Source organism: Eleutherodactylus coqui, chromosome 7, assembly GCF_035609145.1.
Source record: "Eleutherodactylus coqui strain aEleCoq1 chromosome 7, aEleCoq1.hap1, whole genome shotgun sequence".
NCBI lineage: Eukaryota > Metazoa > Chordata > Amphibia > Anura > Eleutherodactylidae > Eleutherodactylus > Eleutherodactylus coqui.
Genome location: NC_089843.1, coordinates 221636907 through 221653667, shown reverse-complemented (window position 1 = coordinate 221653667; position 16761 = coordinate 221636907). Strand labels below are relative to the sequence as shown.

Genomic DNA, 16761 nt, shown 5'->3' with positions numbered 1-16761 from the left:
ATTCGCATACCTGGTTATAATTTTGTATCATGCTTGATATCGCTGAATAGATAGACTCATGACCAGAAATATGCCGGGCATATATTCCCGATCAGAGGGTCTGCTTTGGAGATATGGACAAAATGGAGAATTATGGTTTTTTAGAGGTCATCTAACCCACCCTTCCCTAAATGACCTCAGAAGGGGCGGGGGGGGGGGGGGTGTTCTTAGGAATCCTTTATAACTCGGGGATCAATGAACCCCTATTGTCAGACTTCAGAGATACGCTATGGCATAAGGCTTTCCGTTTGCTTCAGTGACCCCGCATGAACAGAACCTTGGCGAATATCCCAAATCTGGTATCTTTCTTTAGTTTCTCCTTGCTTTATTTTAAATACTCCTGGTTGTGTATGCCTATAAACCTTATCTCCACTGCAACATCTTTTTCTATATATTCTTGTACTTTTAGTCTTTTTTAGAATCAATCTGCAATTTATTAGTCAAGCTTTGTCCGTTTTAAAATGAACCATAACTTCAATTCTGTTCATAATTTCTAGTCCGGGTTCCAGCTCACCTCTGATAAACAACTCCACGCTTGCAATCCTGCTAGAGTGATCGATTGAAGGCTCTACCGTAGCAAATTGGTAGCGACGAGTGCGCTCAGATTAGTCGATCCGTGACAAGTCAGCGACAGAGGCGGGATCAGCCGGGGTCCCCCCTCTCTCCCTGACAAAGTAACAGTCAATAGTTTCAAGTAGAATAGTTAAAGTGGTTGTCCAGGTCAGTTCTGATACGGGGTCACATGGTATGGTCGTCCATTGCCCGTGAAATCATTGCAGAAGGCTGGCTGTTCAGCCTTGTTTTCTGTTTCGACACTCACCATGACAGAGAAGGTGACTGGCTAACTTATAGAAATGAGTTGATCAGCTTAACCCCTGCAATGTCAAACGACACAGAAAAAAAGGGAAGCGCCATACCAAGCGACTCTGTGCCGAAACTCAGCCGGAAGTGTAAGTTCTGACACCACGGGTATTTCCCTAACTGAATAACCCCTTTAATATTTTCCCTGCTAATTCGAAAATGAAGTGTTACGAAAGAACCCGAGTCTTCTACTGCTAATATAAAATGATAGTGGGTCATTCATCATCTATGGGGCAATGGTTGCCCTAAAATTTCTCCCAACACACTATAAATTAGGCATCCTGGAGTCAGAAGTCTTAGGCTGCATGTCCACGGGCGATGATCCGCCGGCGATCACGTTGTGTGAAGCTTTCCGTAGCGTTGCTATGGGAAACACAGAGCCGGCATCCACGATTGAAGAATCCTAGCGATTCTCCGCGGTAAGCCTATCTGTTAGATGACTATACACATTAGATGACTTTTTCCACAAACCTTCCCATAAACTGAAGAGTCTGTCAGCGACTTATGGCTCCAAGACACCTTCAACAACTGTTGGACAAGCACTTGTGTGTCTGACAGCCGTTTCCCCCAGACATATGGTTATTCGTGCGTTTAGGGAGATGAGCCTCAACCAGATACGTCTTATCTCCCACAGAGCAAAAGGATTGAGTGTTCAAATTCAAGATCTCCAATCCTTCCTCTTCCTCTCCCCAACATCATCTGTTGGGGAACGATGAGCCACCTCCATACACATCGAGGAGTTGTTATCGGCAGGTTCAGACAACTAAACTCCAATGTGTATGGCAGCCTTTATATTTTTCTCCAATGTGCATGTTTATGTAGAGATCTGTAGAAATAGCTGTAATGAAAGGTCCAGACGCTACAGGATGCCTCATTTACATTCCCTAGGGCAAGGCTTTGGGATTGCTAAGAACCAACATGCATGATCCTTGTTTCCAGGACATCTGGCTCCCCCATACACATTAGATCCTCATCCAATCCAGCAAGAATATTGTGATCTACTGGGTACTGCCGGCTCGTCACGCTTGTGTTTGTGAATCTCATGACAAGTAGAGAATTTTGCTTGTGAAGTCGTTGACTAAACTGAATCAAAAACCTTTAACCATCACCCATTATAATGCAGCATAATCCCAGTATGTATTACAGGCATGCTGTGTATACACCGTATATTGCCAGAGCTAGTCATCCCCACAACAACAAGTCTACTGGGGTTCATGAGACAGACCCAAGTTTATTGTTGTTGAGCAACTCAAAGAGATTCTCGTGTGACTATGAAGCCTGTTCCTTTGGAGTCATATACACAAGTGATGCGGTGCAGGAAAATCATCGCAGCATGTCCTATCTTTTTGCGTTCCTTGGAACGTATCGCCCATTGTTTTCAATGGGACAGTAAAACGCAGCGTGGGGTGTTCATGTGGGTGCGATGTGGGGTTTCCCGTTAAAAACATTGGAAAACACTTGCCGATCCTCTGATACACCTGAAAGCCGCACTGGAGGATCGCTACTTTGCTGAAGTGATGGGAGGCATTTTTGACAGAAAATGCCTCACATCGGCATGAAAACACACGTTGATGAGCGTGATCGGGCCGAGTGTCTCCGTTAATATTATGCTCGCCCGTGTGTAGGTAGCCGGAGGGCGGTTTCACATCTGCGTCAGAAGTTCTGGTTTCTGCCTAATTTGGGGGGTAGGAACACGGAATCCCCGAGGTTGAACGGATCTATCTTATGACGGACCTGAACAGCGTCGAATGGACCCCATTGACTAGAATGGTGTCTGTTCGGTTTCCGCTCAGCTGCCCGCCTTCTAGCCAGGAGGAAAAGCGCCGCGAGTAGCACTTTTTCTTTCGATATTTCATGCCAGATCTGTGAACTTCCCAGCAAGCAACCTGCAGGTCTGTACAAGTGAGGGGTAAATGGCTAAAGGTACCTCTACGTGGTGCGACCGTCAGGCGCATAAGTGTCGGGCCGCCGTTCCAGTGGCTGTTGCTCCTCTACTTTCAGAGAATGGAGGCGGAGGGGGCCGGAGATCTTACAGCCGCCAGATCAGAGATGTCGCTCAGTAGTTGTTCCGTTCCCGCTCACTGAATCAGGGTGGCTTCTCACTTAGTGTACATGGGGCGGCAGTCACCTCGCTGGTTTTAGTAATTATTTGGGCGACTATCGCTCCGTGTGAAGTAAGTCCGACTTCTTTCCTTTGGTGTAAAAATTGTTCCAATCATCTTCTTGTCGCCTTCCTTGTGAGCGCTGGACTTTCTTCTTCTATCCATTGACTGTGATTCCAGTGCTGCCCGGACGCTCGGCCATCATCCATACGGATGGATTGGCTACATAAGGATTTAGGGTTGTTCTGTTTGCGCCTTGGGACGTTTACAGGCTTAGCGGTCTACCTATATTATTTGGGTTTGGCCACTAATGCAGGTAAGTCCTATTCCCTTCCATAGCTATCATAAATGATTTTGCTTTCCCTATGATTTCGTAGAGCGCTGCCCCTAAATTTGTGTATAGAGTGCGTGTGTATATATATATATGACTCTGTGTGTGTATATTTTATATATATATATATATATATAAATGCTATCTATAGATACAGGCAAATGTAATAGTCAATAGAAATCCCTGATGACTGGATGATCTACTGGGAATTACAGGGGGGGTTCTGATTATAATGTTGCTGTCAAATATCAAGTTTGCAGTGTGGTTCTTCGTTGGATTTTGTGTCTATTAGTCCATAAAGCATTTCCTTCTCCTGGGACTTCAGAAGTGTTTATTTCCTGGTTGCCATGGATACGTCCTGTAGCCATTCTCACATTACACGTTGGGTTTGCTCAGTAGGAACGACCAGGAACGGCTTTTTCTCTCTTGGGGTCGGATGGCGGACCAATATTGGGGCAGCGCTTAGTGGAACAGAGTACAGAGAGGGGAATCGTGAGAAATGTAGTTTCAAGCTGCACATAAGCATGGATGTGGCGGCCATCTTGAAAAATAGCGATGCGGGGAAACATCAGAAACAGAGGGCATGATAAGAGAGTAATGGCAGCGTGATTGATATCCATAAACAGCCATGCATAAACACCTCTCATATCCAGAATCTCGCTCAAGCAGTAAATGGCGCAGTTTGAGGTAGAAGGGAAGATCTCGTCTTCTGACTGTACGGAGCGGGCCAACAGTCGGCTTCTTGGGTCTTCCTCCTGTAGACATCCATTGGTTTTGGTTTGTCCTTTTTTCTCTAGTAAATCTCCTGATGCAAATAGGAGTTCCCCTCAGTCGTCCTCCAACCCAATGTAGACCGGTCACAAAGAAAAACACGCACTTGTGTGTGCCAACGCGCCGTGTCCATGGCACAAATATGCCGCGCAAATTAGCTTCCATCTGCGTGATACCGGCCTAAGAATGACATTTGCATAACATTTCTGTAAGCCAACCAAAGATATTAGTAAGATTTTGGGAAATGAACGGCCCGTTTTAGCCAAAGGTTGATGGAATTGCATCAGGATGGCAGATGGGAGAGACTAGAACAAAAGGGCACATGAGATAAAGCGGCTGTTGGTCCAGGTTATAATGGCCAACAACCCTCCTCGGCCCACGCAGGAACGGTGATCTCTGACTGTAATCATTTAATGAAGAGCGATACGTCTAAACATCCAAATGCCAGTAAGATCTATCAGATTCCTTCATGCTTGGGGGCCCCCGGCACCGGGTCTACATAGGTGAGACCCCCACGGGGGTGCAAGGAAACATAACAGTGCAACTGTAACAAGACTTTGGATCCTCCAGTTTCATCATGTAAGTTCTTTAAAATTTAGAGCTATAGATCACATAGCAATTTTGCAGAGTGGTGGTAATCATGAGAAATTACTTAAAAAGAAGGAATCGGAGAGGATCTGTACCTGCGGGGGTGAAGGAGCCACTGATATTTACCTTTACTCAGCAGAATATGACATCTTTGCATTCTCCTTGGGTTTTACCCTACGGCTATTACAGCACTACTTTCTATAGGGTGATATAATTTATGGAAATCTGCACCTTTCTAGATGCATCATCCCCCTAGCTGGATACTTCTGGATGTGTAGACTCCGCCCCCTTGACGTGGTCTTCGGTTGTGTACGGTTATTCATTATTCAGCGCTATAGTGTCCGATAGGATTTTGGAATTTGCGGGTCTCCTGCATGGATACATTGTAATCGATGTATTAAATAGGTTTTGGCCCTGTTGTTTACATCTGGTATTGGACTCGTATAGCTTCTATATGTATCAGGAGTGTAGGGGGCAGATAGATGCCGTGGGCACATATTTGGGAAATCTCTGCACCCGGAAGCTGGTCAGATGTGCGCATTGCAAGACCCACAAATCTCACACACATATGAACCCCATTCTTTAGAATACCGTCATACACAGGAGCGACGTTTTCCCGCATGGCAGCGCGAAACGATGCAGGAAACAAATAGCGGCATGTTCAATTTGGCTGCCTGATCTCACATCGCAGCACCCATGTTTTCAATGGGGCCGCCAGCAGCGCAACACACGCTACATCCCTGAAGTGATGCGAGGCTGTTTTGACATAAATGCTCCTTGAATTGATGGAAAATTCGTGTTGGCGAACGAGATATCGGGTGTGATTCACGGCCCCATATCGCGCTCACCTGTGTGAAGTTAGCCCAAGTCCAAAGTTGTACGAGTTTTGTGAATGTAACTTCAGAATGAGAAAACACAAGAAAATAAAACTAGCCCCACGGCTGGTTCAGGGTACGGTGGGGCCACTAAGAAGTGGGTGCAGACATGAGGAAGCTTAGAAGTGGATCTAAAAAGTCGAGGCAAAAAGCCCAAATTAACCATTAGTGCCAACAAAAATGTGGATCCCATCGTCTTCTACAACAATGGCAAGCTGCACATCCAGACATACAGGAAATCAGGTATTACTTATAAAGCACCATGAATCCCAAGGTGATATACAAATGAAGAGTAGGGATAAACTACACTGTAGTACATATAAGCTGCATACTACTATGTATGAAGCCACGGTACAGATAAACAGGAACGGGTAACATCCACTGAATAGAGGGAGGGAGCACCCTACCCACACCGGCTTACAGGGGAAGAGGAGGAGACAAGAGGTGGGAGGGAGAGGGGCTCATCTTGTGGTCAACACAGCGGTAAGGTTGGGGATGAGGTTGGGTTGAGCGCACAGGGCAGGAGGTGCATTTTGAAGAGTAAGGTGGACAGCTTGTCCTCAGTAACATTAAGAAGGAAGTTAAAGGGGAGAGGATGGAGTATCTGTGCCAAGGGGTTGTGGAGACTGTAGTTTGAACCTCTCTCTAATGTTGTCAATTTTGTCTTAGAAGTGGGTGGCAAAGTCTTCGGCAGAGATGAGAAGTGTGTTGAATAGCTGCCTGGGGTTGTGGGAGAGGGAGGATATGAGCGTGGTGAAGTATTGCTGTTTGGCAGAGGCAAGTGTATAGCTGAAGATGAGGACGGCCTGTTTGAACACTATGAGGTCTACCAGAGAACAGGTTTTCTTCCAATGACTGCAATCCTGGAGGCTCGTCTGTTTTTTGTCATATCAGTAGGCCATGGTTGCCTACTGATACACTGGGCCCCTTTGCGTGCGAGAGGAGAGGCTGAATCCAGGGTAGATGTAATAGGGGCATTATAGAAGGCAGCATCCACATCTGTATCTTGGAGTGACAGTATGGTAGTTAGATAGGATAAGGTCAGATGGCGCATGACGGTCAAGGCACTTGATGTTCCTACATGGATGCACTAGTTTCTGGACCAGGGAAGCAGTTAAGGAGAAGAGGGAGGCGAAGATGAGTAAGTTGTGGCCAGACAGCAGGAGAGGCGAGTTCGAGAAATTAGACCAGGAGCAAAGGTGAATGAAGATGAGCTCCAGAATGTGCCATCCTTGTGAATGGGAACGAAAGACCATTGCAAGAGGTCAAAGAGGTAGCCAACAATAAGAGTTTGGAGGCAGCAGAGTATGTTAAAAGGAATGTTGAAGTCACCCATGATAATGGTGGGGATGGCAGTGGACAAAAAGTGTAGGAGCCAGCTGGCAAAGTGGTAAGGAAGTCGGTGGCAGGGGCTGGTGGGTGGTAGATGAGGGCCACTTGGAGGATAAAGGGAAAGTAGATGCAGACTGAATGAACTTCAAAAAAGGGCAGAGTGAGGGCTGGTAGAGGCATAATGGGAGTGAAGGTGCAGTTATCTGACAGAAGGCCTACTGTTCAGACATGTTTTTTGGCAGGGTTGGAAGTGTTGGTGAATTGGGACAGTGCTGCAGGGAAGGCCGTGTCAGGTGGGAATCAGTCATGTTTGTTATACCCAAGAAGGAAAGTTTATGGGAGATGAATAGGCTGTGAACATCAGAAAGTTTATTGCAGACAGAATGGACATTTTATAGAAGGGACTTGTTATTCCGCAGCGCTTTAAGGTAATTTGTTTATTACCCCCCTAGCAAGCTGAGTGCTTATTTTACCGACCTCGGCCGGATGAGTCAACCTTGAGCCAGCTACCCTGACCCCGCAACCTTCAGGTCGTGAGTGAGAGCTTAGAACTGCATTCTGTTGTCTTAATACTCTGCGTCACACAAGGACCCATAGGACACCAAAGAGAGGAACTGGAAGGGTGGTGGACAGAAGGCTCTTTTTGAGGTATTACAAGACTTTACATAGGTATGTCAGTGATGGGGTGGGGGTATGAGGATGGGAATTTGGAGTAGACCACGATTTGGGGAAACACTAGAAGCAACGAGAAGCACAGATAGCAGGATAGGATAGAGTGTCGGTGGCTGTGTGATTGTAAATGTAGGCTTTGATATTGATGAAGAGGTCAGCAGTGGAAGTCCAATGAGGGACAGGAGCAGACCATCGCTAGGGGCAAGGGATTGGGGTGAAGGAGTTTCAGAGCTGAGCAAGTAACTGACTGCTCCCTACATTAGTAGGGGTGGCAGTAGAAGACGAACAGTAGAGTAAATTTTGTTACCTTCTGGTATAATTCGATGTAGCACCAGCGATACATCCATCCCACCGCTCTCTCCACACCGAAACAATGTCATCACAAAGCTGTAGCAATTAGATCATAGCCGACTGGGGGATTTATAAATAAGTGACCTTATGAGTTAATGAAACATTTTAATTTGGTCCTTCGTTGTGAGGAGACGCCTTAGTAGTGCATTACTGGTACGGAGCAGGTGGGAAGGAGGGGGTTGGGGGGGGGGGGGGAGCGAGGAGCTTTCAGAAACAACTCTGTGAAAGCACCTTTGGTGAGAGAAATCATATCTCATCTGCGATCTAAATCTCCAGGAAACAACATGTCTCAGCCTCATACTATGGAACGGGCAGCGGAGGAGTGGTTACCCGATTTTGCGGCTTTTTTGGTTGTATTTTTTACTAAAACCAGGAATGGATTTTAGAATAATTTTGGGGCAGCCGTTAGCGGAATGGGGGCTGCTGTTTGTGAGCTCCACATAGAGCGGCGCGGTTTGCGGCCTCCGCTGCAGATCCAGCACAACAAGCCGGACCAAGTGTAGTATGCCTTCTACTATGTCCAGTGTCAATAATGAAGATGGAGCAATACCTCTGCAGCGCCACCTACTGGAAGGTAGCATTCCTGGAAATTAATGTCTATGTAACAATGAGCATGCATGGCCTTAGAAGTCTCCTCCATCACCTCCTCGGTGCTCTATGTAAGAAACGATATCCTTCCTGACTCACTAACTTTACTCACTCTCTAGCCGAGCAAGAAACCTACTGCACACGGATACATAGTAACATAGTATGTAAGGCAAACACCCCAAAACAGCTGTCTGTGTGTAGGTTCTGGGTTGGTTTTCAATTCCCCATCATTGTTACATAGACTTGTATAAAGGGTCGGACATTGATTTGCAGGAATGCTGCCATCCAATAGGTGGCGCTGCAGAGGCATTGTTCTATCTTCCCTATTTGCATATTTCCCAGAGGAGCATGGATGGCCTTATAAGTCTCCTCACTCACTTTCTACATAGTCTCCTTAAGTAGTGATGATACCCTTCCCAACATTTTGTCCCCTAAAATGCTCAGACATGATGGCAGCCGGTCAGCCAGATCCATCACTGGCTGGCATTATAGATTCCTGTTGGCATCATACAACAGTAAGAGGGAATACCGCAACGCCGATGGGAACAAAGCCCAAGTGATAGCTTCGTCTCAGCCTGTAGCTAAAAAACATTCACCAAAAAAACAAACCGTGACAACGCTGGCGCCGGCCAGTAACATCGCAGCTTCTAGCCATCAGAAAACATGGGGGGAGGACAGCAACAGCTTACAGTCACTATGATGCGGCGGACGACCAAGTTCAGAGGTTCCTCATTAGTGACCGGTCGCGGTGTTGGTATGCGGTGATTGCTCAGCCCCAATGCTGCCTACCAGGCTAAACCTGAGGAACATGTCCAATCTCCGTTATCTGGGGATTAGAAGGGTGACCAAGAGCCGTGATCAAGAGAATGAAGCCCCTGAGGTACATGGACCGTGATGGAGACTCTTGGGCACGACTTGCAGCGGTCAGCCCACATATATCCCATCCGCGTGCTCTCGGATCCGTGGGAGACCGTCCAACGACATGCGCTATTCTCATACCAAAAAAACCCCCACAACAATCTTGGAATAGGACATGCGGCGTCCAACCAGTCCATGGACCGCGGCCATTTCAACCTGATTATTAGACTGAATTTTTTGGTCCGAAAATCGTAAGGGAATATAGTCCGTGTGTGAGTGTGTACGTACCCCAAGGGTGAAGCCCCCGGCGGACATATAACCCCTTCCTGACATGCTCTGTACATACACAGCATGTCAGTGTATGGAGCAGGCTGGGGAGCCGAGCCAAAGCCATACACAAGAGGCATCGGCCCTTGTGGACAGCTGACACCTGTCAGCAACAGCGAGGATCGGAGAGAGAACGCCAATCCCAGCCGGTCACCTTATAGAAGCCGCAGACACTGGCATTTAAATAGCTCAACAAAGGAAGGAGCTCCCGCCATCTCCCCAACGGCTCAGCACCTGCCGTTCCCTTACATGCTTATATTGCACAGGCGGTCGCTACTAAAAAAATAAATAAAATATAATAAAAGTTTAACTACGTGTAAAAAAAAAAAAAAGACAGGAGTTTAAAATATGACGGCGAAATCTGTCCGAAAAAAAGATACAATGCCAGAATGTTGCTTTTATGAACACCCAAACGTAAAGAAATGACAGCTCACCTTGTAAAAAAAAAGAGCCGTCGCAGCGGCCCAATGATGAGAGAGATAAATTAGGGAGGTCTGAAGACAAATGAATTAGCGTGGCTTCACCGGCGCGGCCCGCAGAGGGAAGGGTCATTGTTACCGCTGCATGAATACTGGAAAATCCAATGGCAAGACTTTCCAGATGACCAATGACGGCTCTTCTATAACGGAAGGGAACCTCATTTATGTTACGCTAAGTTGCGCCACTAAAAAATGCAACTCGCGCCGCCGGGGGAAAACGCTCATGTAGGCGGAAAAATGAAAAGCTATGATTTTTAGCAATTGGGGTGGAAAAAGTGAAAAAAAGAAAAAGGCACAGGTAGTTAAAAAGAAGCCCAACAACCTGGGACAACTGTGGCAACTTTAGGGGGACTAATTTCAGGGAAATGGTTTCTGTGTTTTGCAGCAGGGGGGATGGGCCCCTTTTTTGCAACTCCAGCCCCCCAGCAGCACTCCCACCCTGGGAAGCAACAGGTTGTGGCTGTGGGAGCCTCTCGGACAGGGAACCTTGGGGGACATTTAAAAAAAGGCTTTCTGGCGTAGAAAACTCACTACATTTGGCCCAACTGATGGCATAAAAATCTTGCGACTTTTCCGCCGGCTTCGCCATTTTCAGGATGGAGTGGAAAAAAGTATGTTTGTAAACCTGTAATAGAAGCAAGTTTTGCAAGAAGCGCGCCGGCTGCTGGCGCAGGAATACATCCTTGCGGCTCCACCGGTGGGCGGCAGCGGGGTAACACACTTCTATCCTCACTGCAGTACATGTACAGAAATACAGAAGTACAATTAGAGCTTGAGGATTTTATTAGCGCGTTCCTTTTCTTAAGAGTTGACCTGAAGGAGAGACGATGCAAGATTAGGGAGTCGCCCCTCCCGCACGTCTCGTGCCCGATGTGCCACTAAGCAGACAGATATTGGTGAAGCCGCAGGATACTAGCGCCCCGCAGACAAAGCACAATACTTGGTCCATCCCACCGACTCCTCCGACCTGCAGACTGCGATACAGTTCTACATTCCATTGTCTATAAATATTCCGCACCCGGCCTTAGGAGGCCGACTCTCGGATTTGGCTAAGACCATCGGCGTACTGGAAGTCCCCGCTCTTCTCGTAGTCGTACATATCTAGAGCCACCTCACAGCTCTCTCGCACCACCTGTTCTGCGTCCCCCATGTGCGTTCGGAGGGCTTTCAAGCATTCTTCTTGTGCAATAGATCCCAAAGCTTCGGCACACTCGTGGCGGACCATCGGATTCTCTTCTAGTCGATCCAATGCTGCTGCAAGCCCCGGGACCGCCGCTTCATGCTGCATCTGCCCCAAGACATATCCGATCTCATGGCGGAAGAGAGAGCTGCCACACTGCAGGCCTTAAGAAAGAAGAAGGATATTGAGAAGCGAAGGGAAACCTAACCAAAGCATCCCGTAAGAAGAGAAGCGTGGACAGAAACCCCAAGTCCTGCTGCCAACCAGATTGTGGAATTAACGGGGGATGTCCGGTTACTGGACAACACCTCCTGAACAGAACCCTGTGGGGTAAAACAGAACTTACCCCTCCATGGCCACTGCAGCGTCACTGCCCATTCTGCTGGCGTCGGCGCTCATATCCCACGCACCAGGAGTTCACGGATGTGACTTACATCTGTCACAACCTGTGGGACCGCAGTGGGCTCCAGTGCTGGATGCCAGTTTTCACGAAGGTCTATTATTTTACCCCAGGGGCCTACTGAAGAGGGATTGTCCAGTAAGCGGACACCCCCGTTACGCACACCCAGCAGGGCATACTGGTTATAAGAAGGCAGAGCTGAACGAGGGGCCCGACATCCACCAATATCAACCATTTTATCTTGGGGGGCTCACCATCTGTCAGCGCGAGAACCGCCTCCTTTCCTCCAATATTCCGTAGGGCAAACATGGCGCGATACCGTTCAAACAGCGGCAACTTGTCATTTAATAAGACGGCACGCAGACAGCCGACATCTCTCTCCGCAGCGGGGGGAGCAGGGTCCACCGACAGGAAGGGGTTGTCATCGGGGGCTCCTGGGTTCCTCTGAAGCCATTCTATCCTCTGAATGGCGAGCTGACATGTTTCTGCCACCTGGAGATAAAACACAAGTCCAGTGAGACTCTAAACCCGTCCGTCGCTTCCATCCCGACGCCAAGCGGCTTCGCGGGCCACCGCACAGGAGCCGACCGTGCCGCCGTCTGGGAGCGCTGGGAAGGACTTTCATCTAGTTTTAAACCATGTGACATTAAACCCAGTAAGTTTGAGACACTGATCGCGCCAATTCCCTGCCCACCGCCGCCCGTCCTTCGCTGCCGAGGATGTAGGTACATCTACATTAAATGTGCAGCCAAAATAGAAGAGCTGAAGTTTAGATCTCGGGGCCACGATCCCAGGTGCAGCGCCAACCTGAAGTTTGGGAGCAGGATGAAAGTTGTACTTCCTGGTCCTTTGTGACTGTAAGCCCCCCCCCCCCCCTCACACGGACGGTTTTGTACCGCGATTAGTGCAGCGCTCTTAGCACCGCGCTAATCGTGGAATAACGCTACCACTGTTTTCTATGGGACGGCTCAGACAGCCGCGCGATGACAGCGCCTTCCAGCGCCACAATTTCGAGCAGTGTCTGTTCAGCGCTCATCAATGATGAGGTCGCCAAACTCCACCGGCGGTCGCAGCCCCGTGCCCGGAAGTAAAACTGTGGCGCTTACCGCAAGGCCTGTGTGAGGGAGGCCTGAGGGCCGCTTTACACTGGCGATAAAACCGCGCCCGTCAGCTAAAGACCAAGCAAAGATGATCGCTCAAACTGTAGGCGACCGTCTGTCCGTGTGACGGGGTCTGACATCGTAACGAAAAAGGGCCAAAATGCTTTTGTTTATTTCCCCTCACAAAAAAACTAAAAGTGATCAAAAAAGCCGAATCTACCCAAAATGGTGGCAATAAAACGACAGCTGCAGGACGTGGTGTAAAGGGGAAGAGAGGCAGAATGGGTGCGTCTTCTCTTACGGTACCAATAAAAACTGCCGCTCATAACAAACCCCCCTCATGCGTCCGACGGGAAAACGGTACGGCTTTTAAAAAGTGTAGATTGCAAATCCCCAAAAAAACATTGTGTCCCGAAGACCAAAATAGGCCACGCCCTTAAGGGGTTAAAGGGGTTGTCTATGTGTAAACTATTGATGGCCTATCCTTAAAGAAAACATCCAAAGTTGATCAAAGGGGGTCTTCTACCCAAAAGCCCTTCGGATCAGCTGTCTGCCAGGGCAGATTTCTACAGGAAGCAGACAGCTCCGCCCCCACTGCAGTGGCCGGGCTTGGTATTACTGGGAAACTTACCAGTGAACAGGAACCTTGTATGCCCAGGTTCCCCATACTGCTCATACAACATCACTTCCTGTTTACAGGATTCATAAATCCCACCTCCAGGAAGCGATGGCTGTGATTGGTCCTTTCAATACAGTGCTTGATGACTCAATCGCAGCCATCACATTAGTTCATCGACCACGGCTCAGCTAATCCCAGCCATCACATCCTGGAGGCGGAGTTTATGAACCGGTAACCAGGAAGTGATGATGTATGAGTGGTCAAGACCTGTGGGCCCCGGCAGAGCAGAGGGAGGGCCCCGGCAGAGCAGAGGGAGGGCCCCGGCAGAGCAGAGGGAGGGCCCCGGCAGAGCAGAGGGAGGGCCCCGGCAGAGCAGAGGGAGGGCCCCGGCAGAGCAGAGGGAGGGCCCCGGCAGAGCAGAGGGAGGGCCCCGGCAGAGCAGAGGGAGGGCCCCGGCAGAGCAGAGGGAGGGCCCCGGCAGAGCAGTGGGAGGGCCCGGACTGCCCGCTGGGTAATGTAGGATTTTATTTTTAATGTAATGCAGCTAGGGCTTAGATTTCAAGCCTCCCTGAAAAATCTGCATAGGGCTTATGTTTGGGAAAACTCGGTATTCCTAACCTATCCTAAGAATAAGCCATCAATAGTTTACAACTGGGGAACCCCTTAAAGTCTGTAAGGTAGGTACTTACTAATGGCAGCCGTGGGGCCTCAGTTAGACCCCACAGCTGAAACATCAGCCCCTTGGCACCCTTAATGCCCCTAGTGGGGGTCTTGCTAGATGGACCCTCACCCCGAACTAGACCTTCAGGGCAGATCTTCTAGCCCAGAATGCCTTCCTCTATGTGCAGGATGCAGCCCCCTCCCCCGTCCGCTGTGTGGAGGCGGCCAGTAATATTACCTCCACCACGGGGTCTTGGCTGTACGCCTTCAGCAGCTCCAGGACGGCCGGGTCTCCGATGGCCCCCAAAGCTTCACCTGGTGAGACACAGAATGGACACGTTTACTACAGCTCTCAGCTGCTCTCGGGGGTAAGTGGCCGAAACGGCATGACGGTAGGTAGATCTTTTCCTCAGCTGCACGTTTTTTGAAATCTGGCGACCGCAGCGGAACGGAGAGGTTTTACACCAAATGCCCATCCAGCAGTCGGCCTGCGGCAGCGGGGAGGTCGGCCCGTCGCCGGGCCTGGGGCGGCAGCTGGGATCGGACAGCACCCCGTCGCCGGGCCTGGGGCGGCAGCTGGGATCGGACAACACCCCGTCGCCGGGCCTGGGGCGGCAGCTGGGATCGGACAGCACCCCGTCGCCGGGCCTGGGGCGGCAGCTGGGATCGGACAACACCCCGTCGCCGGGTCGGCAGCTGGGAGGAGCAGCCTGGAGGTCGGGACTTGGTCCATCTCAGAACTGGACCCTAAACGTCATCCCGAAGCCACGGCCACCAAAACATTCAGTGGGGGGCACTTTATGGGGGTGCGCAGCGCGGCACATCACTCCTTCCTGTTTGGGGGGCTCTCTGTATTGGCACCATGTAATGTATTATTTTGTGGGGTGAGAAGGCCTCAATTTTGGCACATTTTCTTTATAACATGAAAACTCAGTTACGGCACCAAGATTAGATGTTCTTTACGTTTTTCCACTTGTGCAAAAAAAGGGGGGGGGGGTTTACAGTTTTTTGGATCACTTATTTCCCCCCCGCATATCTTTATGGCCCTGCAGTCTCAGGACGGCTGGCAGTACACCGCAGTACTTCCATAGTGCAGAGTATTATCACCATGCCGGCCTATGAGGACCCGTGGCAGGCCTGGACGCCAGCGACCGCTACAGTTTTATGGTGGAGTGCGGATGATGTCACAGGGGCGCCGTCCCTCTGGTAACCTCGTACATCCTGTAATCAGCATTGATCAGGGCATGTGAGGGGTTAACAGCGGGGCTCGCTGTAATACGCCATTTTGCCTCAACCTCCCCCCCTGTATATAATGGGGGTGAAGGGGTTAAGTGCTTCCACATTAACCCTCGCCAGCCTGCATTGCTGGCGGATCACTGGGTTCTCCCGCTCCGTTACGACTCCCAGAACAGACGGCTAACGGGGCGGTCACACCTGCAGCTACCGGGGGGCGCACTGCCTCACTGTACCACCCTGGGGGAGTGAGACCCTTCATTCAGACACCCCCAACTGGCCGTTATACTGCTGCCCCCTGCCGGCCGCCGCACCCTGCAGGCAGTTATACCGCTGCCCCCTGCCGGCCGCCGCCGACACAACCTATTCTCAGTTACAAACACGCCCCCCTCCCGGCAGCGAGCGGTGTGAGCGCCACCTACCGGCCTCGTGGCGCACCATGGGCTCCTGGCTGCGGTCCTCCAGCACGGCGCTCAGTACGCCCAGCGCGCTCCTCTCTCTCATCTGTCCCAGGCAGAAGGCCAGCTCGTGCTTCAGCAGCGCCGACTCATCCACGAAGCCGCGGCCGATCCACTCCACGGCCTCCGGGCCGCCCAGGTTACGGAGCGTGAAGAGAGCCCGGAACCGGACCGGCAGCGGGAGGCTCGAGTCCAGCAGCCGCTGCCCCACACTGCACACCTGGGAGCCGCCGGGCGCCGCCATCTTACCCGGAGAGAGACGGAAGCGGCGGAGCGGACGCAACTTCCGTCACTGAGACATGGCTGTGCCCCCTGGTGGTCATGTGCTGCAGTACACTAATCAGATGGCTGTGCCCCCTGGTGGTCATGAGCTGCAGTACACTAATCAGATGGCTGTGCCCCCTGGTGGTCATGTGCTGCAGTACACTAATCAGATGGCTGTGCCCCCTGGTGGTCATGTGCTGCAGTACACTAATCAGATGGCTGTGCCCCCTGGTGGTCATGTGCTGCAGTACACTAATCAGATGGCTGTGCCCCCTGGTGGTCATGTGCTGCAGTACACTAATCAGATGGCTGTGCCCCCTGCTGGTCATGTGCTGCAGTACACTAATCAGATTGCTGTGACCCCTAGTGGTCATGTGCTGCAGTACACTAATCAGATGGCTGTGCCCCCTGGTGATCATGTGCTGCAGTACACTAATCAGATGACTGTGCCCCCTGGTGGTCATGTGCTGCAGTACACTAATCAGATGGCTGTGCCCCCTGGTGGTCATGTGCTGCAGTACACTAATCAGATGGCTGTGCCCCCTGGTGGTCATGTGCTGCAGTACACTAATCAGATGGCTGTGCCCCCTGCTGGTCATGTGCTGCAGTACACTAATCAGATTGCTGTGACCCCTAGTGGTCATGTGCTGCAGTACACTAATCAGATGGCTGT

The 16761-nt window shown here is 50.2% G+C and overlaps 1 protein-coding gene across 1 annotated transcript; it reads right to left on the bottom strand.

The window, feature by feature from the left end:
- Positions 1–10939: 10939 nt before the first annotated feature.
- On the bottom strand, positions 10940–16109 carry DOHH (deoxyhypusine hydroxylase). The gene is made up of 4 exons (XM_066574469.1): positions 15789–16109; positions 14372–14448; positions 12009–12246; positions 10940–11518 (listed from the first exon to the last, which is right to left on the bottom strand). Exons 1-4 carry the CDS (start codon positions 16066–16068, stop codon positions 11199–11201), a joined length of 915 nt encoding a protein of 304 aa, XP_066430566.1. The 5' UTR covers positions 16069–16109; the 3' UTR covers positions 10940–11198.
- Between the last annotated feature and the right edge of the window lie 652 nt (positions 16110–16761).

Bases quoted from the DNA above. Each gene is read 5' to 3' on its own strand.
- DOHH (XM_066574469.1), bottom strand. From the start codon at position 16,068: ATGGCGGCGCCCGGCGGCTCCCAGGTGTGCAGTGTGGGGCAGCGGCTG. The intron at 12,247-14,371 runs GTAATATTACTG...TTTTATCTCCAG, and splicing joins GCCAAGACCCCGTGGTGGAG to GTGGCAGAAACATGTCAGCT. The intron at 11,519-12,008 runs GTGAGCCCCCCA...TTCTTTCTTAAG, and splicing joins GGTTCTCGCGCTGACAGATG to GCCTGCAGTGTGGCAGCTCT.